This window comes from Phyllopteryx taeniolatus, chromosome 7 (assembly GCF_024500385.1).
Source record: "Phyllopteryx taeniolatus isolate TA_2022b chromosome 7, UOR_Ptae_1.2, whole genome shotgun sequence".
Classification (NCBI taxonomy): domain Eukaryota; kingdom Metazoa; phylum Chordata; class Actinopteri; order Syngnathiformes; family Syngnathidae; genus Phyllopteryx; species Phyllopteryx taeniolatus.
In genome coordinates this window covers 22,770,652-22,797,114 of record NC_084508.1, presented here as the reverse complement: position 1 = coordinate 22,797,114, position 26,463 = coordinate 22,770,652, and the positions used below count along the sequence as shown (strand labels likewise).

The 26,463-nt window shown below is 42.4% G+C and overlaps 1 protein-coding gene across 2 annotated transcripts; it reads right to left on the bottom strand.

Annotated features, from left to right (window-relative positions):
- Positions 1-348: 348 nt before the first annotated feature.
- LOC133480728 (atrial natriuretic peptide receptor 2-like) lies at positions 349-26,238 on the bottom strand. 2 transcript variants are annotated; one of them, XM_061779265.1, is made up of 23 exons: positions 23,646-26,238; positions 21,902-21,992; positions 20,912-21,044; positions 18,151-18,274; positions 17,866-17,970; positions 16,919-17,021; positions 16,537-16,682; positions 16,364-16,436; positions 15,588-15,732; positions 14,466-14,552; positions 14,202-14,345; positions 13,678-13,799; positions 13,447-13,591; positions 11,899-11,947; positions 11,716-11,823; positions 11,442-11,561; positions 11,220-11,313; positions 7,300-7,387; positions 7,086-7,225; positions 6,280-6,432; positions 6,060-6,158; positions 4,510-4,601; positions 349-1,763 (listed from the first exon to the last, which is right to left on the bottom strand). In XM_061779265.1, exons 1-23 carry the CDS (start codon positions 23,709-23,711, stop codon positions 1,653-1,655), a joined length of 2,538 nt encoding a protein of 845 aa, XP_061635249.1. In that variant the 5' UTR covers positions 23,712-26,238; the 3' UTR covers positions 349-1,652. The 2 variants fall into 2 exon arrangements, with proteins under 2 accessions (XP_061635249.1, XP_061635250.1); XM_061779266.1 differs by having other exon boundaries at positions 1,742-1,880.
- Between the last annotated feature and the right edge of the window lie 225 nt (positions 26,239-26,463).

Here is a 26,463-nt window from a genome sequence, read left to right as displayed (position 1 = left end):
GTATAAAACACATTTTAAAAAACGTATGGAGGGAACTGACTCCGCTTGCCTAAATTCTACCACGTGACAACACATTATGTATTACGCGCAGCGCAAAGTCAAACTCATTTTTGTCGTGGGCCCCATTGTAGTTATGGCATCCCTCGGAGGGCCGTTAGGACTGTGAACGCATATAAATTATCGCCTCATAATTACATATACACAACAGATTGATGGATAACTTGTTTTGAAATCAGAAGCAAATAACAAAACTTTTGTATTAAATCTATTTGTAAATGGGCATTGGTAACATACAATGCTTTCACTATCGCAAAGTTATACAGGTGAAGACAATTTGTAATTTGGGCATTTTCACAAGAAACATAAGTCGACACAGATGATTTGGTTTCGTGGGCCACATAAAATGATGTGGAGGCCCGGATCTGGCCCCCGGGCCAGCAGTTTGACACAGGTGTTCTAGACCACTTTTACTGGGGAGGCCGGGGTGGAGCCAGGGTTTTTTTCAGATGGGCACAGTTTAAAACACACACACACACACACACACACACACGTGCACACAATTCATCTAAATGTGTCGAAATTTATTCATTCATGGTATTTATTAATTGTATTACTTTGTTTTAATTTTTTAAATTGCATTCAGTACAAGCTTTCGTTGTATTCTAAAGCCTGACCAGGGAGTAAGACTGCGAATTAGCTGTAGACATCTTCTACGCGTCACATATTCCTATTTTTAATGGCAACAAAGAGCAGTGTCCAGGCACAGTGTCCCCCCCCCGACCCCTCAGAACTGCCATCTCACCCTTCGTAACCGCCGTAAACTGAGGACCCCTGTACACTGACATGGATATTCACAGCACAGAGAATGCGGGACACCATATGTCAACATTGAGGTTTAAATGAGTGAGTATACGGTTACGAAAACAACATAAATGTCAAGAATAAATACAATACTACGCACAATTGTTTCATTTGTAATGAGTAAAACAATGTGTTAAACCCCACAGTTTAAAATTTGCTTTTAAATCACATATACAGAATTATACACAATCTAAGGGCTCTATCAAATATTCCACACTACTGAGATAAGAGGTTAATTTAACAGGATTTATTACTGTGGTTGTAGATTACAGTGGTGTAGAACTGCACTGTTTCAAACTTAGATGTGTTTCAAACATTATAGATACCTTGTTCAGCAATATAGCAGTCAAAATATGATCATTATATTTAGACTCTCATCATTAAATGATGTATGGTGCGGTGCAGAATATTACAACAACAATAATAAACATATTGTTATATTAGTAACACTGACTAAACAGTGGGAGCATTGCTGTCTTTGTAGAACATTTTTGATCCTGCTCTTGTATTATATGTCAGGACAGTTGTATCTAATGTTGAGATCAGTTGCTACATGGCAGGGAAAACACAGACAATAACAAAAAAATTGAAATATTAATGGTTGAACCTGAAATAAAAGACTTTATCAATAAAAGTCTGAGTAGAATGTTTGACATTGCCACTACAGCTAAAGTTTGACAATGACAATTGAGCTCAACCTTTACAACTATGGTGTCGTTTACACTACGTAATCAGTCACTGCACGTGGTTATTTATACTGTATGTTCACATCTTGGACATGCTGGCTAGCTTCAATCACTAACTGGCACGGGACCTCCTGTGGACTCTGACGTGCTGAGCAGCGGATCCGTGCACTCGTTTCGCTTGGCTTCGAGCCACCATGTTTTCATCTCACCTTTGCCCTGTTGAAGGTGAAAACGTGAGAGGTTCGGAGAGGACGGGAGGTCTGGCTTGTCAAACAGTTGTCCTTCTGAATCTTAAATAATCAGGGCTGTCGGCAGCAGCAGCTGAGGCTGTGCCTGAGTTAAAAGACATCAATTTTCAATTGAGAAGCAGACCCCTCCCCACCAAATGTCAGTACTAACCACACCCTAGCTCTTAGGTTACAAGCATAGGAAATGATTCAATGGGAAGGACACACCCAATGTTTATTATCCTTAGAGGGAAAGTTTTAATTACTTTTATTTTCTCTCCCCCACACCCCCAATATCATATACAATGGGTATACAAAGTCTACCCCCACCCCTGTTTATGTGGATAGAATGGCCAGTGAGACCAAGATAAATTACTTCAAAAAGATTTCCACCATTAATGTGACCTAACACTTGTACAACTCAATATTTTTTTTCAAAGCATGTACTTATCCATTTATCTAATTACCTATTTATTCATTTATTTATTCATTCATTCATCTTCCGTTCCGCTACTCCTCACTAGGGTCGCGGCAGTGCCGGAGCCTATCCCAGCTATCATCGGGCAGGAGGCGGGGTACACCCTGACCTGGTTGCCAGCCAATTGCAGGGCACATATAAACAAACAACCATTCACACTCACATTCACACCTATGGGCAATTTAGAGTTGTCAATTAACCTAGCATGCATGTTTTTGGGATGTGGGAGGAAACCGGAGTGCCTGGAGAAAACCTGTGCAGGCATGGGGAGAACATGCAAACTCTACACAGGCGGAGCCTGTGATTGAACCCCGGTCCTCAGAACTGTGAGGCAGACGCTCTAACCAGTTGGCCACCATGTGGCCTTCTTTTTTTTTTTATTGAACCTTTTTTTTTTTAACCAGGTAAGGCCATTGAGAACAGATTCTCATTAACACTGCTGACCTGGCTGCAGACAGCAGAGTAAAAAAAAGGCTAAATAAAAGCAAATACAAATAAAGACATTTACAACAAATTGTACAATGTGATGATGATGTACACTTACTGCACGCAAAACAAACACAAAACACAAACACACACATAATAATAACACTAATACTCATACTACTAATACTACTACTAATAATAATAATCACAATACAATACAAACAATAACAACCATAAAACAATCATAAATAGCCAGACAAAATTTTCCTCTCCAGTCAAAATACACCACATCAAAGTTCAGCTGTTCTAGTAGGCTTTTTTTCTTTTTTTTTCTAGTTCTAGTAAGCTTTTTTTTCACTTGAGCAGAAACCTGAAGGTTTTGTGCAAACACTTACTGCTGTTTGGAACTGTTCTTAATTCCCTCCCCAGTTTCAGCTAAATAAAAACAGCTACAAGGCATGATGCTGCCATCATACTTCCGGCATGGTGTTCTTTTGGTGATGAGCTGTGGTGTGTTCGAGTCAAACAGAGCCTTTGGAATTATGGCCAAAAAGTTCAACCACATTCGAAAAACAGGCATGCTAGGTTCATTGATTCAATTCTTTCATTGTTTTTTTAAAAGCTCTTCCTAGTCTTAGTCCATTTGATTTATCAGATATGCTTTTAAATTATGAGCCATCCAGAACTTTCGGCTCTTCAGATAGAGGTCATTTTTCAGTACCTAAAGTAAGAACAAAACCCATGGGGAAGCATCCTTATATTATTACACTCCACACTATGGAACACCTTTCATGAAACTATGCAATGTTTAAATGCAAACTTAAAACTTATTTATCTAGCCTGGCTTTTGATTAAATCTAATTCAGAATTTTAACATACGACTGTTAATATTATATGTATATATTTTTTTTTTCTTAACATTTTTACTTTGCTTTTAACTATTTTATTAACAGCTCATCAGCTCATTATTATTGTTGTTGTTATTCCATGGATTTATTAACTTTATCCTCTGGTGTTTCCTCACTGCAAATTGCTGACATTAAGAAAGTGTTTCTGTTTCCTTCTTTCAGTACTCTTACTATGTCTTACTATTTCTATGTGTGAAATAAGGGTGGGTAAGGGGAATTTCTGTGTATACAGTACGTGCATCTGTTTTTGTGTGTTGGGTTTGTTTGCTTTCCTTCCTTTTAATGTGTAAATCACTTTGTGCTACATTTTAATGTATGAAAAGTGCTGCAGAAATAAAGCCTGATTGATTGACGACTCTAAATTGACCATAGGTGTAAATGTAAGTGTAAATGGTTGTTTGTCTATACTGTATGTGTCCTGCGATTGGCTGGCGATCAGTCCAGGATATACGCCGCCTCTCACCCAAAGTATGCTGGGATACGCTTTATCTCACCCATATCCCTAAAAGTGACAAGCACTATTAAAAAAAATTGGATGGATTGATGGATGGCTATACAATGGTTAGTCTATTCTTGTATTTGTATGATAGTTCATCATATTTTGTTGGAATGTTTCCTACAAATGCTCTTTGTAAATGAATTCCAATCATCTTCTAGAAGACTTTGGTAGCTTCCTTTTTTTAATATCAATAGGACAAAATAATGGAGGCACCCCCACACTCCAAATAAATGGAAAAACAACAACAATTGGATTTACAATCAAAAATTAGATGAAGGCTGATTCAACTTCTGTGAATTTCCAAATCATTATTGCTTCCTAACTAGACAGGATGATATCTTCATCAAGTGTGACTTGACTTTTTGTTCTTTTAATGGCAAACAATTCAACACTCTAGCACTAGAATTTCAAGCACCTATATTACCTTTACATTGAGTGTCCCTCTGCAGGTTAGAATATATCCTCTCAACATGTGAAGCAGGTCAGCTGTGGCCCCACTCACTTGGATCTTCAATGCTTTGCAAACAGTACAAAAAGAAACATGCTTCTATTTGTGTAAAGCAACGTGGGACAAAGGAGCAGAAAACAGTCAGTGGCGAAGAGAAGATGCTTTATAACTGATAAATATAAGAAAATGTCAGCTGCGGTTGCACAAAATACTTGAAATTGCCACATATGCGTCATGACGAGACCCACGCGAGGGGCCCTATTTATTTCCATCAACACGGTGACTCGTGGTTGTGCGCACGTGCAATGTGACATACTGGTTTGTGCACATGTGTATGACGTCACGGACATGTTCCAACCACAGTAGAAGCCGCATTTGTTCTTGTAATGTGAACGACTACACAAAAAGATTGGCTTTAACAACAAATCTGACTTGGGCATCATGCCCTGCAGTGTGAATGTAGCCTGAGTTTCTCCACGCACGAATTGATCAGCTAGGCTAGGCAAAGATCCAAAGCCACCTTCAAGCAACGGCCGGGACTACATTGTCTGAAACACTATTATGCAGCGGCATTATCATGCAGAAACACAGCTGCACTGATCATAGCAATTGATTGCTCGGTGAAGTTGTTGACACAGTGACGTTTAGTAACGTGTCCAGGCAACACATACACACAGTGTCGTGTATAAAGTGCTGCGTCCATGAGTGAAAAAGCTTTTTTGTCTTTATGGGGGCTAGCTGTTTTTCCTCCCTATGGGTACTTGTTTTGCATGTAGAAGTCACTAGTTTGCCTGTTCAATCCCCTAGCTCAAGGGTGTCAAACTGATTTTTGTCACAGGCCACATCGCAGTTATGACTTCCCTCGGAGGGCCGCTATGACTGTGGACCCATATAAATGAAAGATTACCTCATATACTGTAAATACAGTATACACAACACATTGATGAATAACCAATCATCATTTTGAAATCAGAAGCCTATAAAAACATGTTTTTCAACTATTACATTTCTTTTCAAAGTGGGATTGGTAACAAAAAAATGCTTGCAAATATCTCAATGGTATTACACCAGAACACAATTAGCGATTTCGATTTGCTTTCGCGGGCCACATAAAATGATGTGGCGGGCCGCATCTGTCCCCTGGGCCACCAGTTTGACACCAGTGCCCTAGCTCCACGTCGGGTCATCATGTTTACAAAATCCATCCTCGCCATTGGCCCAGCAGTATTAGGGTGCGGTGTTTGGTTGCTCCCTTGCATGAGACAGGGCCACCCTCTCAAACAGGATGATTTCAGCAAGATAAGAAATAGCGTGAATAAAGTATACAAAAAATCTTGATCATTGGAGTATTTTGACAGAAACATATAGATGTCATCAAAATGCCTGTGAACTGTTTGAAATCGTGAAAAAATGCATAACGTCTCCTTTAAAGTGCTTTCCTTATCCAGCAATATTATGTCATATTATAAATTAAAATCAAAAGTGCATGCATGCCATATATATTTCTCTTTTTCATCCGTCATTACCTTCACTCGTTGATTCCATCCGTGACGCCGTGTTGACCGTGTCTCCAAATAAGCAGTAACGAGGCATTTTGGTCCCAACAACACCAGCAACGACAGGTCCTGAAGGGACAAACCGCCACACCACAAGCCAACAGTTGCCTCATGTTTTGTAAATGCGCCTCCAGGTTTACATTTAGGATGCACAAGTTATAAAGTGGAGGTAGTGGCGTGTAAAAATTACCCGAGTGTATGCCTGCACGAATCTTCAGCTGTGTGTTGGGCTTGTGGGGGATCTTGAACGCATGGCAAACATTGACCAGATCCAAGGCCATGCTGGCGATCTCCCCAGCGTGATTTATGCCATTTTCTTGGGGGACCCCTGAGACCACCATGTCTGTGTCAGCCAGCCATTGTCAAGGACAGGTAAAAGAAGGAAAAAGTAAAAGAAAAAAAAAAGAATAATTTTTTTCAAACACTTACATTTTGTGTACTTATGCATCACATTACAGAAACAGGCGAAGAGCAGTAGAACATTTGAGAGAGTCAAGTGTCAGAGGATATTGATTGTGTGGAATTAATTGCTCAGGCAAAATTGACCATACTACACCATGGCAACAGCTATGCTACTTCTATCATCGCAGTTAATGCATAATTGTTAAAACAGTCATAAAAGGTTTTATGTAGTGTGTATATTCATTGTTAATAATGATATCATTGTGGAATCACACTTTCCTGATCCTGAGGATTTACTGGTCTTGTTGTCTAAAATATACAGACATCTAGTGTAATGTTTCCCAACCTTTAATGAGCCAAGGCACTATTTTGCATAAGAGATATCTCACAGCATACCACTTTAAACAACAATATTCAATTCAATTTAATCACAAATTCGATCAATGAAATTTAGTCAAAAGCATATCCCTCGTCAAAGACATGAATCAATTTCACCCAATGACAAGCCCATTATACTTGAGAGGTACAATTCTACACTATTTAGTTTTCTTCTTTTGTGGTTTAAGTGGTTTAAGTCCATGATTAATCACTTACAAGCGTCTCCAATGGTCTCTACTTTGTAGACGTCATAATTGTCAATGATGTCGTCAAAGGTGGTATAGAGCTGGTTGAGGAAGTCCACAACCTGATGGGGCGTGCTCGCCCCTGACAGCTGAGTGAAACCCACAATGTCACTGTCATGAAGAGGCAAATGTAGATTCAGTAAGCTGTCTTTAGTACACCAGTCAATTGAACAATTATGACAAACCTGAAGTAGACAGTAGCGTTGGAGAAGCTCTGAGCCTCTGTGGTTCTGCCTTGGCGAAGGTCATCGGCAACCGGCTTCGGTAACATGCCTGAAGAGAAAATAAATAATGTAACTTGAAGAGTGTCAGACTGTCAGTGATTCAGGAAGATTGGAAGGAGGAAGTTGCTGGTGGCATACACTAATGGAGAGTAGTAAAATCAAGTGTGTCTGTCTTCACCCATTGGATTTAGTGGACTGACATGGTCAGTATTCTGCACTAAGGCCTAAAGCAAAGCGAAGTGGGGAGTTTGTTTTTATGGCAGATCAACCATAACCACTTGATGGGGCTGTGATTAAAAAGAGTTGCTTACAGAGGAAGGACAATTATTCTGTATGAATAAACTAGTAACAGAATTGAGTGCCACAGTCTTTAACCTACGCCAACAAATTTGTTAAGTCATCATTACGGTAAATCTTCTAGGCCATAAATATAAAACAATCCAATTAAAAACAGTAAGTACAGTGGTAAATAAGCATGCCTTTTTGTGCTGGGTGACCACGTATCCTTACACCGTACACCGTTCGTAACCTCGAGAAGTCGCATGTCGGGACCGTCGTATTCCGAGGACCCCCTTGTTGTTTCCTTAGTCTGTACCTGTTCGATTTTGATTCTGACTCTTTCTGTCACTTCTCTACTGAATGCTATGGCATGCGCTCAAGGGAGCTATTCACACCAGACATCCCAGGAATCTTGTTGAACTGCAACAGTTTTATAAAGAGGAATGGTCCAAAATTCATCCTGATCGTTGTGCATGTCTGATCTGCCACTACAGGAAACATTTTCTCAACATTATTGCTGCCAAAGGACTGTCAACCAGTTATCAATGCCAGGGGTTAACTTACTTTTCCCGCCCTGTCCTGTGAATGTTTATGTTATTTTGAATGAAAATACAAAAACATATTGTTTTGTGGTATTAATTCAAGCAGACTGTTCATTTTTGTGATTTATACGAAGATCAGACTACATTTGATGACCAATTTATGTATAAATTTAAGAAGTTGTGTTCACATACTTTTTCCTTCCACTGTAAGTGCACTCCAATTACCATTTACCAATCGCAGGGCACATATAGACAAACAACTATTCCAACCTATGGAGAATTTAGATTTAGAGTCTTCAATGAACCCCGTGATGCATGTTTTTGGGATTTGGAAGGAAGCCGGAGTGGAGTACGGAGAAAGCCTATGAGAAAAAGCGCAGGGAAAATATGCAAACTTCACGCAGGAAGGATTTAAACCCCAAATCTCAGAACTGTGAGACAGACGTGCTTACAACCAGTCCACCGTGTTGACCCTGAAAGAAGATGTGCATCCATCCATCCATCCATCCATTTTCTACCGCTTATCTGAGGTTGGGTCGGGGGGGGGGGCAGTAGCTTTAGCAGGGACGCCCAGACTTCCCTCTCCCCAGCCACTTCCTCCACCTCTTCCAAGGGGATCCCGAGGCGTTCCCAGGCCAGCCAAGAGACGTAGTCTCTCCAGCGTGTGCTGGTTCGTCCCCGGGGTCTCCTCCCGGTGGGACGTGCCCAGAACAGCACACCGGAGAGGCGTCCGGAAGGCATCCGAATCAGATGCCCCAGCCACCTCATCTGGCTCCTCTCGATGTGGAGGAGCAGCGGCTCTACTCTGAGATCCTCCTGGATGACCGAGCTTCTCACCCTATCTCTAAGGACACTCTGCGGAGGAAACTCATTTCGGCCGCTTGTATCCGGGATCTTGTTCTTTCGGTTGCGACCCACAGCTCGTGACCATAGGTGAGGGTAGGAACGTAGATCGACCGGTAAATTGAGAGCTTCGCCTTTCGGTTGAGCTCCTTCTTCACCACAACGGACCGATACAAAGTCCGCATCACTGCAGACGGTGCACCGATCCACCTGTCGATCTCCTGTTCCATTCTTCCCTCACTTGTGAACAAGACCCCAATATACTTGAACTCCTCCACTTGGGGCAGGATCGTACAGGGACCGAACAGCCCGTATAAGGCGGTTCGGTACCCCATACTCCCAAAGCACCCCCCACAGGACTCCCCGAGGGACACGGTCGAACGCCTTCTCCAAGTCCACAAAACACATGAAGTCCCACGCACCCTCAAGGACCCTGCCGAGGGTGTAGAGCTGGTCCACTGTTCCACACCCGAGACGAAAACCACACTGCTCCTCCTGAATGTAAGATTCGACTTCCCGACGGACCCTCCTCTCCAGCACCCCTGAATAGACCTTACCAGGGAGGCTGTGGTGTGTGATCCCCCTGTAGTTGGAACACACCCTCTGGTCCCCCTTCTTAAAAAGGGGGACCACCACCCCAGTCTGCCAATCCACAGGCACTGTCCCCGATGCCCACACGATATTGCAGAGGCGTGTAAACCAGGACAGCCCCACAACATCCAGAGCCTTTAGGGACTCCGAGTGACTCTCATCCACCCCCGGGGCCTTGCCACCATGGAGCTTTTTAACCACCTCGGTGACCTCAACCCCAGAGATAGGAGAGCCCGCCTCAGAGAACCCAGACTCTGCTTCCTCATGGGAAGGCGTGTCGGTGGAGTTGAGAAGGTCTTCTAAGTATTCTCCCCACCGACTCACAACGTCCCGAGTCGAGGTCAGCAGCGCCCCATCCCCACTACACACAGTGTTGGTGGTGCACTGCTTTCCCCTCCTGTGACGCCGGATGGTGGACCAGAATTTCCTCTAAACCGTCCGAAAGTCTTTTTCCATGGCCTCACTGAACTCCTCCCATGCCCGACTTTTTGCTTCAGCGACCACCAAAGCTGCATTCCGTTTGGCCAGGTAGTACCCATCAGCTGCCTCGGTCCCACGGGCCAAAAAGGCCCGATAGGACTCCTTCTTCAGCTTGACGGCATCCCTCACCGTTGGTGTCCACCAACGGGTTCGGGGATTGCCGCCACGACAGGCACCGACTACCTTATGGCCACAGCTCCGGTCGGCCGCCTCGGCAATAAAGGCGCGGAACATGGTCCACTCGGACTCAATGTCCCCCGCCTTCTCCGAGACGTGGGTGGCAGTTGAAACTCCTTCTGACAGGGGATTCTGCCAGATGTTCCCAGCAGACCCTCACTCTACGTTTGGGCCTGCCAGGTCAGACCGGCATCTTCCCCCACCACCGGAGCCAACTCACCACCAGGTGGTGATCACTTGACAGCTCCGCCCCTCTCTTCATCCGAGTGTCCAAGACATGCAGCCGCAAGTCCGATGACACGACCACAAAGTCGATCATCGAACTGCGACCTAGGGTGTCCTGGTGCCAAGTGCACGTGTGGACAGCCTTTTGCTTGAACATGGTGTTCGTTATGGACAATGCGTGATGAGCACAGAAGTCCAATAACAGAACACCGCTCTGGTTCTGATCAGGGGGGCTGTTCCTCCCAATCACGCCAAGGTCCCTGCCTTCGGCCACCGCCCAGCTCACACTGCACGCGACCCCTATGGTCCCTCCCACAGGTAGTGAGCCCATGGGAAGGGGGACCCACGCTACCCTTTCGGGCTGTGCCCGGCCGGGCCCCATGGGTGCAGGCTCGGCCACAAAGCGCTCACCTTCGAGCCCCACCTCCAGGCCTGGCCCCAGAGGGGGGCTAAGGTGCCCCGTGTCCGGGCAAGGTAAAACATTTTTCTGAATTGTTTTTCATCATAGGGGTTTTTGGAGCTATGCTTTGTCTGGTCCCTCACCTAGGACCTGTTTGCCATGGGTGACCCTGCCAGGGGCATAAAGCCCCAGACAACTTAGCTCCTAGGATCATTGGGACACACAAACCCCTCCACCATGATAAGGTGACAGCTCAAGGAGGGGAAGATGTTTTAAATATATTTGATTACAGTACTCCTTTCCTTCCTCATGAATTTTCCTGATTAAACCCATGCAGCACTTACTGTATAACAAGCGATCAGTCTTCTGTTTCTCTTGTAGAAGGTCCTGTGTTCTCTCAGCAACTATGGCTTCCAGATGTTTGCTATACTTCTCCATCTGACAATTCATGAAAATTGATGTCAGCTGGATCAAACATGAAAATCTTGCCTTTTTTAACAATCTAATATTCAGCAGTCTATCTTTTGTGCAGTGGTACAATGTCTTTATAGCAACATGTAAGTTACCAGGTTCATCATCATGTCCACGGGGCTGACTTTATGTGGGTTCATCTTGTCCAGCATCTTCTTGACCTGCTCAAATGTGGGCCTCGTGGTGAGGTTGTGAGACCAACACTTCTTGATAAGCTGCAAAGTTAAGCATACATAAATAGGTGCCTGTTGATACAGGACGCAGCATTAGGTACACTTGCACAGACTGCATATATTTGGTGATACTTTCACAAAAACAACGGCAAAGAAATGAGGATATTATTTTTGATAAATGACAGTGATAACAGACCTCACAGTAGTCTTCTTGACTGGGGCAGTCCACGTCGCTTTTTTCTGCTTTGAGCTCGGGAAGAGGAGGGCGCCATATGATGTCCATCCTCACTCCCTCCGCCTGGTCCTGTTACCACCAAGAAAACATGAAAGCAAAGCCACAGGTCACAATCCAGAGCGAAGAAGAAGGAACCATACTCACTGAGATGAGGTCAGAGCGAGTGGCTATCTCGACCAGGATCATGGCGTAGCTGAGAGGCACGACAGAAAAGGGAAATACAGATGAACTGCAATGTTTCTCATACAAAATAATGGAAATGGCTCTAATTATGTGTCAAACGTTTCTATCATAAAACCTTCACGGGAAACGCTGAAGTCATAGTTTAACATTCCTAAATGTCATAAAAGTGGAAGAATAGATTAACCACTGTTTATAGTAAGACTGTTTATAATAAGACATATGAAATAAAACAAAATATTCCTTAAAACATTTTCAGACAACACATTTGATTAGATTTACCCCTCCTTGAGCTGTCACCGTATTGTGGTGGAGGGGTTTGTGTCCCAATGATCCTAGGAGCCAAGTTGTCTGGGGCTTTATGCCCCTGGCAGGGTCACCCATGGCAGACAGGTCCTAGGTGAGGGACACCTTCCCACGAGGAAGCAGAGTCTGGGAGGAAGCAGGCGGGCTCTTCTATCTCGGGGGTTGAGGTCACCGAGGTGGTTAAAAGCTCCTTGGTGGCAAGGCCCCGGCGGTGGATGAGATTCGCCCGGAGTCCCTAAAGGCTCTGGATGTTGTGGGGCTGTCCTGGTTGACACACCTCTGCAACATCGCGTGGACATCGGGGACAGTGCCTCTGGATTGGCAGACTGGGGTGGTGGTCCCCCATTTAAGAAAGGGGACCGGAGGGTGTGTTCAAACGACAGGGGGATCACACTCCTCAGCCTCCCTGGTAAGGTCTATTCGGGGGTGCTGGAGAGGAGGGTCCGTCTGGAAGTCGAATCTCAGATTCAGGAGCAGCAGTGTGGTTTTGGAAGAGTGGATCAGCTCTCCACCCTCGGCAGAGTCCTCGAGGGTGCATGGGAATTCGCCCAACCAGTCTACATGTGTTTTGTGGACTTGGAGAAGTCGTTCAAACCCACTGATATGGGCTGTTCGGTACCTGTACGACCGATGTCAGAGTTTGGTCCGCATTGCCGGCAGTAAGTCGGACTCGTTACTGGTGAGGGTTGGACTCCGCCAAGGCTGCCCTTTGTCACCGATTCTGTTCATAACTTTTATGGACAGAATTTCTAGGCACAGCCGAGGTGTAGAGGGGGTCCGGTTTGGTGGCCTCAGAATTGCATCTCTGCTTTTTGCAGATGATGTGGTTCTGTTCGTTTCATCAAGCCGTGATCTCCAATTCTCACTGGAGCGATTCGCAGGCGAGTGTGAAGCGGCTGGGATGAGAATCAGCACCTCCAAATCTGAGACCATGGTCCTCAGTCGGAAAAGGTACGTCTCTCGGCTGGCCTGGGATCGCCTCGGGATCTCACCGGAAGAGCTGGATGAAATGGCTGGGGAGAGGGAAGTCTGGGCGTCCCTGCTAAAGCTACTGCCCCCGCGACCTGACCTCGGCTAGGCGGTAGAAAATGGATGGACATTTGATTTAAGATGTTCCACTGTCAACCAAAATGAATCCCCTACTTGGAGTATGCGGGAAAATGTAATAAACTCAAACTAGGTATGCTTTTAAACTCAAGCAGTAACCTGTAGACGTCTGCTCCTGGTGTCATAGTCGAGCTACTTCCCAGGAGGACCTCTGGAGCACAGTAGACACGGTTTACATCGCCACAAGTGAACCCATTACTGACTGCATCAAAATCCTCCTTTCTGTAGAGTGTAAGCCCGTAATCTAGACATAAATATATATATATATATATATATATATACAATTGATTATCATATTGCACTCAATATTTTGTTTGGTGTTGTTTTTACCTGAGATCTTGCAAACCCAACGATCATCAATAACACAGTTCCTGGAGTGAAGTCTACCATGAAACATCTTGTGTTGGTGCAGGTAGGACATCCCACGGGCAACGTCAGTGGCAAAGGACAGTCTGTGGAGGATCTCAGTACATTTGTAGTGTCAAGAGTTATAGTAAGAATCTACAGATAATTCTCAGTTGATTGACACTGTTACATAGGATTCATTTACCAATGTAGTTTCTGTTGGGGTTGTAGTTTGCAGTTTGTACCAAATTTATATTTCAGTGACACATCGCTAAAATATTAGAACCAGCTCTCGGTATGATGCAGTCAAGTTCTACATCGCTGCAAATAATAACCACATGCTTAAACTTAGTATTGTTTTTACATTATTATCTTTGTAAAGGCAGATTTTCATCACAAAACTCTTTTATTGGATCTCATTCAATTGTGTTGCTGTGCCACATGTCACCCACAACATTTAAAACGGTTAGTTTCAAGTTTTGTTGTAATATACGTAAAATGTGACTTACCTAAACCCCCAGTTGATAGGGATCTCATCATTGAGTAAGACATCAGACAGGCTTCCTTTGGGGCAGTGTTCTGTGATGATGACCACATACAGCACCTCAATGGAACCCCCAATGAACTTGCAAAGATTTGGATGGTCCAGTTCTCTACAAGAGAAATGACCATTGAGCTTGTGAATGAACCGTGGGACTAATTTTTTATGCTGGTCGTAAAAAAAAAAAAAAAGTTTAAATCCCAGTTTGAATGTGTCACGTGTTTGCGCTCACCTGACCTCTTTCACCTCCTTCCTGATACTTTTAGAGAGAGCAAAGTGCTTCTTCTGGATGTGTTTGACTGCAACTGTTCTGCCATCACTAAAAGGAGAATGTTGGAACAAAACTCAGATTACTTGTCAAGTATGAGCACAGGTTTCATAGAATAAGATAGTCTACTTCGATCAATCCATCCATTTTCTATGCCGCTTATCCTCATTAGGGTTGCGCATAAACCATACAAGCACAGAGAGAACATGTGAACTCCATACAGCATAGGTGTCAAACTCAAGGCCCGGGGGCCAGATGCGGTCCGCCACATCATTTTAAGTGGCCCGCAAAAGCAAATCTTCTGTGATTTTTGCTCAAATCTGTACTCAAATTCCAAATTGTCATTATAATAAACAATAATGTTGAGCTATTGCATTTTTTTGTTACCAAACCCTTCTTCTACAGTAACTTAAAAATACAATCTATTACCCTTGTCTTCTGATTTCAAAACTAGTTATTCTTCAGTTTGTTGTGTAATGGTAATAATATGTTTTGGTGATTAAACAATAATATGGTTTCACTGTTCTGACGGCCCTCTGAGGGAAATCATAACTACAATGCGGCCCGAGACAAAAAAGAGTTTGACACCCCTGCTATACAGGAAGGCTAACGCTGATACCTGAACCTACTGTGAGGCAGACGTGTTAACCGCCTGGCCTCCGAATGAAAATGGTGGTGAGCTGTCTTGCATCATGTGAAGTAGCTTGCTAACTAACTGGTCTAGTAAAAAAAAAAATACGGCAAATTTAATTTCTCTTTTTTGTTGTTTGAATCACATTAGATGGGTTAGCCGTGCCCTCGAATTGAAAATCTTATGTGTAACACAAGCTATGAAATGTGTTAGGTTTGTTGTTTGATCTGTTTTATTTTAATGACACTCAATTATAGTGCACTGGGAGTTAATTTACCGTAGTCACTGATGGTGTCATCGTACGATTAACTGACTTCGGTGCTCTAGCTCTCCATGATCCTCAACAGGATAGGCGGTATAGAAAATAGATGAATGGATGAGAGAAACAAAAAAATACAGCTGCACTTGCTACCACCGGTTCAACCTTGGTGGAGGTGTCATCCTCATTGTCTTACTAGATGCCAGGCTGGATGAAGCCCTGCTTGAAGAAGGTGTTGACGCCGGTGCACATGGTTATGTCAGTCAATTGACTGACATTTGAAGTGCTTTTCCCATGCTGGGGGCTGTTTGTACTGCCAAAGTCTGTACCGCACACCCTGCCTGTAGCACCATATGGTCAGATATTAGTTGTATGTAAGTGTACACACTAGGGGTTGAACCGATTAGTTGAGTAGTCTACTTGGACTTTACTTCAGCACCGATATTTAAAGCATGGAGTCAACTAATCACTTATCACGTTTTTGGCATTTTGTCTTCCAATCGGGCAATTTACATTTGCCGGACTGTAACACTCTGTAAAGTGGCCAAATATCAGACCAACAAGGCGACACAGTCTTCAAACATATGCGCGGGTCCCAGAGTATGAAAATAAGTTGGTGGTGGATCAAAATAGCGGTTAGCCGCACTAGCTTGGCTATACTGATTGCTCCTAATCTGAAAACATTTATTTTTTGAATGCCTGTGGGTCGAAATATGTCTTTATGTGGCGCAATAAAGATTGGGGAGCGAACTATCCAGCCCAACTGAACTACTGTGAAGAAAATATCAATTATGTCATCAACTAATCGCTTCGACTCGTCTTTCATCACATTCTAGTCCACAACAAAATATATTTTTAACCCCTAGTATACACACGCGCACACACACACACACACACACAAACACACACATGCACGCACACACACACACACAAAACCTTAATTTCATACACTTCATCTTGAGGCATTTTTACCGAATATTATACTCTTATAGTCAATGATCCAGCTTTCATCCCAAAACATCTTCTGTTTCTGGTACTGAAGCCACTGCAGGGATGGGAACGAAGACAAATATTTAGGCCTTGCAAATCAGTGCGTAACCATTTGTGAGGGTCTTTGAGAGAGTCTCACGCACAAACACACTTACCACCATGGTCAAGATGAATCCGGCGCTGAAAAGTGCGACCGGGAGGCCAATGGACACCTTGATGGCCATGGACATGGGGCAGATGCCGCAGTCTGCAGGACAGTTGAGACAGTTCTCCTCCACCTCACAGACGTCATCGCCACACACTGGAACATTGGTAATTGAATATTTCAGAGATATAGACATAAATGAACAAGCTGCTGTACTATTAAAAAGTTCATTATTAATTGCAAGGAAATTGGTTCATTGCCTTTCTGATAGTTTATCATGTCTATAGTATTGCTGAGCGATGAAAGCACGTCCTTTTGTGTAAATATGCTTCTATCTAATCATGACTGGCATGCAGAAGTATTAGCAAGCACATAGCACCATGCAGACTGACCTTGAGCACTGACAACAAGCACTTTAGATTCCAGTGCTGCGTGCATTTGTCCTATTTTGATATGAGCAATGACTGATGTGACGCCCACATGGATCAGCACCACCTGCATCAATGTCACAATTGTATTTATTTTAGTATACACAATATTGGAGTGTTACACCAAAACTAGAAATGCACGGTCATGGATGTCTACAATGTATCCTACTGTAAGTACGTTATATGTAAAACTCAATAATAACCAAGCTGTCACTCAACTTGGGCTAAAAGTAATTTTACATAACATCACAGTTTTATTTATTTTCTTTTTTTAACTCATTACCATAATATAACATTGAAATGGGTAAGTTCTCTTGATAACCTGTAATTCCAAGTATGCAAAAGGCATGTATTGTATCGCTGTATTTAATAAAATTTTATTTTACAACCTGCTGTCATCCGATACCATGACTGAAGAACGTGAATGTGTACCTTTAGGCCTTTTCTGGGTACAAGTATGTTAAAAACTACATTTAAAATAATTGCTTCTTATTCTTCAATATGGCCATATTTATAGAATGTATCTATTTAAGGGTCCATCCATGTTCTGTGGCGCTTGTTCACACTATGGTCATGGGTGACCTGGAGTTTATCAGAGCTGACTTTGGGGAAGAGGTGGGGTACACCCTGGATTGGTCGCCAGCCAAATCCTATTGACAAACGACCTACAGAAAATTGACAGTGTTCAATTAACCGAGCATGCATTTTTATAGAATGTGGGAGGAAGCCGGAGTACCCATGCAAAACTCCACATAGGAGGGCTGCAGCTGAGACTCAAAGCCAGAATCTCTTGACTGTGAGGCAGACGTGTTAACCACTAGGCTACCGTGCTGCCAGATTATGGGGCCCATCATCTTCTAATTCAAAGATTGTTCAAGCTCTATCCCCCAAAACAGGCGACGTATGATCACCTTTGACGTCCAGTATTTCTGGCTCATCTTGCCTGCTTTGGACACCGTATGAGTCACTATTTTGCCATCATCGGGAATCCATGGGCCACAGATGCCGCCTTGTTTCTGTAAAGCAACAGCTCTCACTTCAATCAAATTTATTGAACGTTTTCAAATGGATTTTATGGTAAATGTTTTGTAACTCTGCTGCCCTTGACGGACTATTTTGACAGCTCTGAAATTCCCAACTGGGTACTGTATGAAACTGCATTTGGGGAGACATCAGTGGTGTTGTGCGAAACAGACCATGAGGCCCAAAGGACACGAGTGGATGTTGGCGTGGTGCACGCAACAATTGATTTCATTGGCATTGTTCCAGTTGGAGGGACAGTCGTGCTCGTGACAGAACCTCTTCGCCTCCACAGCGTCACTAGATGTAAAAAGGAGAATGGTTATGAATAGCATGAATAGCTTACCTTAACCAGTTGATCTTCCTGGTCAGAACAAGAGTGCATTGCCATTTGTTGCTAGGCAGAATTCATAGGACTCAACGACCCCCACGCGTCAATGAGGAAAAACTGACTATGTGTCATGCTATTGCCTGTTTGAATGACACATAAGATTTGTCCAAAAACCACATCATAAAGAATTCATTTATACAATATATTTAGGTATTGCATCACTACTTTGTATTACCTATATATATATATATATATATATATATATATATATATAAATTAATGTATAATCATGGAGACTTATGCCATCTACCCCCTTCACTTTATTGCAGTAAACCGCAGAATATTGAATATAAATGAAAATGGCAAAAGTACATAGACATACATAGACAAGTATAGGAACACTTTTTCTTTCGTTTTGTTGCAACATTTATATGCAGTGCTTCGTTGTTGTTTTACATATTACAGTGGTTAAAAAGTTAATATGAAAAAGTGTGACCTGTGTCAACCACCTTCATATTACACATACAGTCAGTCCATCCATCCATCCATCCATCTTCCGTACCGCTTATCCTCACAAGGGTCGCGGGCATGCTGGAGCCAATCCCAGCTGAGTCTGGCCTGAACTGGTCGACAGCCAATCGCAGGACAAACAACCATTCACACTCACTCACACCTACTGACAGTTTTGAGTCTCCAATTAACTCATTTAATGCCACCCGTTTTTTAAGAAATTGGGAGAGCCAAGCGCCTTCCATTTTTGACAATTTTGATTGATTTTTGAATGCCTACAGAAAATTCTGTTCTATAGCTATAGAAACATGGAACCTACCAAAGAAAGATTTAACCCTCTTCTTTCATCAGGAAAAAAAATACATTTCTACCTTTTACCGTTCTTTAGTAAACAGCAGTTAAACATGGTTAAGTTTCTTGAAAATACCTGTTTCCAAGAAAAAAAAACAGAAAAAGCTTTTTGTGAAACGATGCATTTCAAGCAGAACTTTGCCTTTGATGTTGTTAAAAAAGATTTTTTTATGGTAGCTCAAATATCTGAAGAATGCCTTCCTACAATATAACAACATAAACAACAAAAAAGGGTATTTTGATTGCAAAATAACAGTTTATTTACAAGTATAGCACATGCATTTTCAAATTGCTGAGGCATGAACTTTTAAATATGTACAGCTTTGTGTGTATATTTGTGCGTGTGTGTGTATGCGTGTGTGTATGTGTGTGTGTGTGTGTGTGTGCGTGTGGGACTTTTGTGGGTTCTCAGTCAGCAGACGACCAGGCATGAACAGCCCCACCACTGCTTGATGCACCTCCTGAGAATGATAAAAAAATAAAAGCATAAAAACTCAAAAATATTACTGATGCATTGTGACATTTCTTGCCAACAGGTGCGGGAGTGCATCTGCTGCTGGTTGCACCAACTGCAATTTATAGAAATGACCACAAAATATTTATGTCGTTGCTACAGTGCGATGAGGAAAGGTAAAACAAAATTTGACATTACACACATCACATTGTCTGAAAACTGTAATTTTGTACACTACTGTCTGTAAATTAAAGAATGACAATTAAAAAATCTATCCAATTCATCTCGCTATTGATGCTCCATGTTTTTGTCTACAGGATGCAACATTTGTAAACCTGTGGTATCGTAGGACAAACTGTCGTGCTTTTTTGTGCACGTTGCATGATAAAAATGGTAAACGGGAGTAATCGCTCAGGCTATGGACATTAGATTTGAAGTTAGCAAGTTCTTACCTCTTCCGTGACTTTCTGGGGGCTCAGGGGAGGACGCGCTGCTGCTCCCAGATAAGGATACACCAGGATCAGGCTCATTGTAATCCCAGTCCGAATGTCCCTTGGCAGTAGACGTTTCGGGGGAAGTGGACCATGATATGGTCGCGAACTCACCACGGGCCTTCGAATGCTCGACGCAACCAGCGTTACACGCCATTCGTTGTCGTAGCGTCATCCCTTTCTTTTTTGGGAAAAGGATGAGGATGGTACATTGTCATCCTTTTTGGCGATAGCAAAACTCTGTTTTAGAGTAAGCTGTCTGTATTTATCCATGTTTTTTCGCTCTAACTGTCAATCACCATCACTCTCTCTCAACCACGCGCCTCCAACTCCCCAGCACGCCCACATGGGCCCTCAACAGTTGTCGTCTTCCTCGGATCGTGCTGACAAAGCTCTGATCAAAGCCACTGCTGCCATCTAACTGTCTATTTATCATACTAAAACCCTTTCCGAGCCTTTGATACATATTGTGGAGCTGCACCACACCCTCTATTACAATTTTAAAAAAAACATGGACAACGTATTAATACGTCTTTGGCACTAAATTGGATTTGTGAAAATTTATTACTACGTCTTTGGGAGGAAACTGGAGTAACCGAGGAAAACCCACACAGGCATGGAGAGAACATGCAAACGCCACACAGGCGGCCAGATTGGAACCCAGGTCCTCAGAAATGTGAGGCAGATGTGCTAATCAGTCATTCACCATCCCACACGTACAGTAAGTCATTCGCGCACGTGTGTGCGTATGAACAATCTGGCCACGGCAGACATTCCAAATGTTGATGAAACTCACTCACCTGAACTGGAAAATCCTGTTGCGGACAGCGTAGTCATAGAAGGAATCTGAGGCTGTGACTGTGTACGAAACATTGAATTCCTCCCCATTTGTGACTTTCTCTGGAGGGCGCTGCACCCAAGCCATCTCCAGACCTGAACAGACAGCAACACACATGCATGTGTCAAAGGAACCCTATGTACATTCAATCAGGCTTATTCATTATATTTAAATCCTTTCTTTCGTGTGTGTCTGCCTGACTGTCTTCCTGCAGGGTGTTGTACACTTTTATTGACCCTTCTCGGTAGGCACACTCAGGACCCAAGTTGATTATTGATTATTATTATTGATGCAGTTGTCAAGTCATTATTATAGCAAATATTTGTATGAAAAACAGTTCTTAAAAAATAGTCAAATGAAAAACAACAAGTACTGCGGAAACAGTGTGCCTTCTTGTGTAATGATGTATTTTTACACCACGCGCTGTTTCTAACCTCAAAATGGTTGTCGAGTCATTTGTATATGAATTCTGCTTAGCAACTAGTCGCCTTGAGGCAGATATTGTTAAAAAAAAAAAAATTAGAGTGAAAACAATTACCATAATTTTTAAAGCAAACAAAAGAAAAAGCAAAAATGAAGAAAAATCATTGTTGTTCTTTGTAAAAAATAAAAAATTCTCACCAAATTTGGATGCTTTTAAAGATGTTGATGTGGCAGTTGCTATAGTCTGCTGTGAATTTCAGCTGTTCAATTTAAAAGCAAGCCATTTAATGCCCTTTGAAATTTAAAGAAAAAAAAAAAAACCTGAGAATTTTTTTCTCCAACAAAACTCCATTGCCGACACAAATGTAAAGTCACCTGCGATAACTGGAGTTGCACTCACAATGATTCAACCCCCACTTAACATTATCTTTATTTACAAGGGTTAAAAAATAGCTCAATGCAGTGAATAAGTGGCAAATACTTTCAAAAGAGGCCATCTAATGAAAAAGCCATGGGTAATAACACATACCACCGCAGCTGATCATGTTGAAATCATTTGGATTGTTGCTTGGCCAGCAGTCATACTCTGTGTTGTCCAGATCATGCCAGCAATGAACACCCTGCACAAATAATTGTATCCAAAGGTAACAAGGGTATAATGTGTGTCAACAGGACATTATCATTTATGTTTTTCCCCCTTAATAGGGCACGGAACCATATTGGTAACTTAATTCAAAATGGACTACTACTGTAAGGCAATAGAACCATGAACTATCCATTTTCTACACCACTCCTACAGTTCAGGGCCGCTGGGAGCTGGAGTCCATTCAGCCTGACATCCGCCGGTAGGCAGACCGTGGACTGGTCGCCAGTCAATCACGGACCACATAGAGACGGACAACCATTCACACTGACATTCATACCGAAACTGCCTGCACCGAAGTCGGCTGAGTGAACCACTATGCCGTCAAGGGACCAGAACCATGTGATCTCTAGCGGTCAATAGGCAAGAATAAAAAAGGGTAAAATTGTATATTATGAAACTGTGAGAACGATAACATCAAATTTAACACACCTGCTCCCGTTCACACCTGAGACCGTGTGAAACTAATGAGTCACGTGACAACAGGGATGGAAAATGGCTAATTTGCCACAAATTGTACAGTCTCCCCAAGGAGTGTTCTCCCTTTTGTTGCCTGTGGTTTAGACATTGTCTGTATATTAAGTTATTTTGAGAGGACAGTAAATTTAGACTGTTATACTGTAACAGTAATCAGAGGCACTTTAAAAGGTGGTAGGTGTGTGCTAACTCCCATTTAACATGAATTTGAATGTGATTGGTTAATTCAATGCCGGCATGGTGTAGAACTGCTTAGCAGATCTGCCCCATTCTGAGGACCGGGGTTCAAATCCCGGCCCCGCCTGTGTGGAGTTTGCATGTTCTCCCCGTGCCTGCGTGGGGTTTTTCCAGCAACTCCGGTTTCCTACAACATTCCCAAAACATGCATTGAAGACTCTAAATTGCCCGTAGGTGTGAAAGTGAGTGCGAATAATTCATTGTTTCTATTTGCTCTGCGATTGGCTGGCAACCAGTTCAGGGTGTAACTCGCCTCTCGCCCGAAGATAGCTGGGATAGGCTCCAGCACGCCCGCGACCCTAGTGAGGAGCAGTGGTACAGAAAATGGATGGATGGATGGTTAATTCAATATGCAAATACAGCCACATCCCCAGTTATACTGTAAAACGGTGTGCACACTTGTGCAACTCCATTAGCTCATTTCTTTATTTTTACTTTCCCTCTCTAAAAGATTTCACAAAATAAAACACTTGTCAATCTCTATAATTCTTGCTTCCTTTTTAATTTAAAAATTACACACTCATAGAAGGGACACAATGTCCCAAGAAAGGCTGAATATAAACAATTTTGAAACTTTGCAATACCTTTGTCTTTGTCCCGAACAGGGGCGGGAGATAGACCTATCAATACAAGCTCCTGAAGGTTAAACATGTCATCTGATATAATGTGAAAAAGTTTAAAAACATATTATTTTCCCCCAAAAGTTGTCACACTGAAGTCACCAATTACCAGTGACCCACAAATTACAAACGCACACGAGTATCACGCCTATTTAACAATAATTGCAAGAATAATCTTGCCCTTGTTTCACACAACAGCAAAGATCTCTAATTTGATCATGATCCATGTATATTTTCTCGACTAAACACTATTAAAAGTGCAGATACAATAAATTCTGTGCAGTGTGAGAACTCACCAGAAAGAAAGCCAGGAAGATGGATGTTGCTGTCCACAGAGCCATGACCAAGTCTGCGGTCTCCATGGACCATCTGATAGCTGACTGAGGGAGTGACCTCACATGTGCGTGACCTTCTCCACCTGCACCCACCTCTTCGATGTCCCCAATTGTCCAATCAGAACAAGTGGCTCTCCAATCAAAATTCAAGTCATCAGCTTGAGTTATGAAGCGTTTATGTGTGTGAAAGTTGTCAATAATAGTCAGCTTTAATCAGAATTAACTAGATATTTATCCCTTGGTAAACATGATTATAAGTACATTGCTATTCATTTTTTTTAGCTTATTTGGAAGGTTTATTTTCAATGTCAAGAAGTTAAGCATAAATCTACAGTATATTTAATTAACTTGTATTCGGTAGCAAACAAGAGGTAACACTATAGCTTGCAGAACGGGGAGAGTCTTTTTCCTACCAGTGACAATGTCCTCCGAGCGCCACACTGATTTCATTAAAAACAAATGTTGCAACTACAATTGTTCATTATTAGAACTTGTGTTTTTTGTAGGTTAAATATTTTTGGGCTGGGCAGCATGGCATATATATATATATATATATATACACACACACACACACACACGGTTTATGCAGATCGCAGTTTATGAGCACAAGTGGATGAAGAAAATTGGTCAGTACACACGTGTCATTAATCTGACAGTGATTTTGCATACACGCTCAACTTGTGCAGAGTAAGATTACAAATATTTCCATGCATTTATTCGTGAATGAGGTCCAATGTGAGCGTGTACCCTTAATAAATACAGAATGAGCGAGTAATAACCGCTGGCGATTTAAATACTGATGTCCGCAGACCTCAGTATCTCTGTTTCTTTTGAGTTGCAAAATGTATGTTTTATATATACCAAATATTACTTCTATTAGTTTTATACAGCAGCTGGACAAAGATAATTGTTTTGCTTTCCTTCTCTGTCTCTCTCACTTCGATATAACAAAGGGGTTTTCTGTCTGGGCTTCAGTAAGGGGTGACAACTCGTAAGACTGGTACCTTTTCCTCTCTTTGCAAAGACTTTTCTTTCTTTTTTGTAATAAAAACACACAAAGACAAGATTGCTTCCTTACTTATTCTGTCAGAAAAAGATTTGCCCCGATCAAATTCCCCAAAATCGCGTTAGACCAGCGGTTTATCCTGCGCCTGCAGTTAGATGTGGTCTGAGTGCAGAACTAAGTTTAGACCGACTTTCTGCCACCAAATTGTCACTCCATTGGGCGCATCGCCAAGGACACACCCTTTCTGCACCAGAAGGCCCAGCTTGGTACAGACCGGTCTGCCAAACCCTGCACTTGCATGAAAATCAGAATATGCTGCCATTTGCACCTCGCCACAGATGTGCTGTCTCTGAAAACAGATTCCTGTGCGTGATCTTGAACGTAATAATTATTTTTCCGCAGAAATTATTCTTTTTGATCACTCATCTGACTGACAAAGAGGTTTATTTATAACAATGTGCATTTTTGACCTATTTGTCTATTTTGCATGAGCTTAGAAGCAAATGAAAAAACGATGTTTCAGAAAATGGGTGGAATTTAGTTTTTTCCCTCCAGGGAATGCATAATTACAGGACAGTGGCAATAAAAAGGCCTACCACCGCACACTTTGAAGTAGTGGACATGTTTCTGGCTTTGCAAAAATGCGAGTCGCAGCAGACAGCTGGACGCTGAACAGTCCTCACTTTTCTCATGCAGCATCTTATGAATGGAAACCACTCAACTTTAAGAAGGTCTGAACTGAACTAAAAACTGACTTTTTACAAGTATACTGTACAAAACCCCTTTTCCCCTGCTCCTCAAGGATGTATGTTCAGTTTAGAGGATTAAAACCAAAGTGGTTTTCATTCTTTTATGGCTGACTTAGTGAAGAGGTTTCCAGATTTGGGGCACTTGTTTAAACCGACATCCAATTTGGAGGCAGCTCATTTTGCTCCCACTTCAGAGCTTGAGTTAGCAGAGTGCAAGCGAAAGGTCACACACCAAATTGACTGAGCACTCCAATACATCTTCAAGTGGCAGCTGTTGAGCGTAAGATGGCTCAGTGTCTTGCTTTAGCAAGAGAACATGGAAGGGAATCTGTTTCACTTCTGAACATCAACACATTTCTGTCAAGTGTTTGTTTTGTCTTGTCTCGTGGTTTAGTAGTGCAATAGCAATTTGAAACTGATTTTAATGCTGGGAGTTTTGGTGTGTTAAAGGTTCAAATGTATTACTGTACTGCATATCTTTTTGTGATTCCACCATTAAACGATGGTCCCCTCATGTAGTTCGAGGTTGTGAACGGCACAAGAATGTGTTGTCACGCAGCACAAATCGTGCTCAAATACCGCCGCCGTACCTAACCGGTTTTCATCTGAATGATTTATATTTATGGCATCAATGTTTTTTTGTAAGACAAATATTTACTGTAGTTATGTCATTTTGAGGTTTCGAAAGGCACGCAGTAAACTAGTTTGAGCAGAATATGTCATCATGTGGCACAAGAAGGTACGCTCAGTTACCGCCATCCTTAGTGTTTATCCATTTGACTGATTTATATTTATGGCCTAAATGTTTTTCATACAAATATTGAATATAATTATAACTTCCCTACTGCGTTACGGTAGGTAATTGATAGATTACCGCACCCTCTGATCTCCTGAGGATTTTAAACTACAACTACAAAGTCAAACAACATCAGGTAACTCATAGTTTCACTTTTATATAGGTTGTACACTAGGTGTGTCAGAAAGGTTGCAGGACTTTCATCACAAAAGATATAGTTCATTTCAA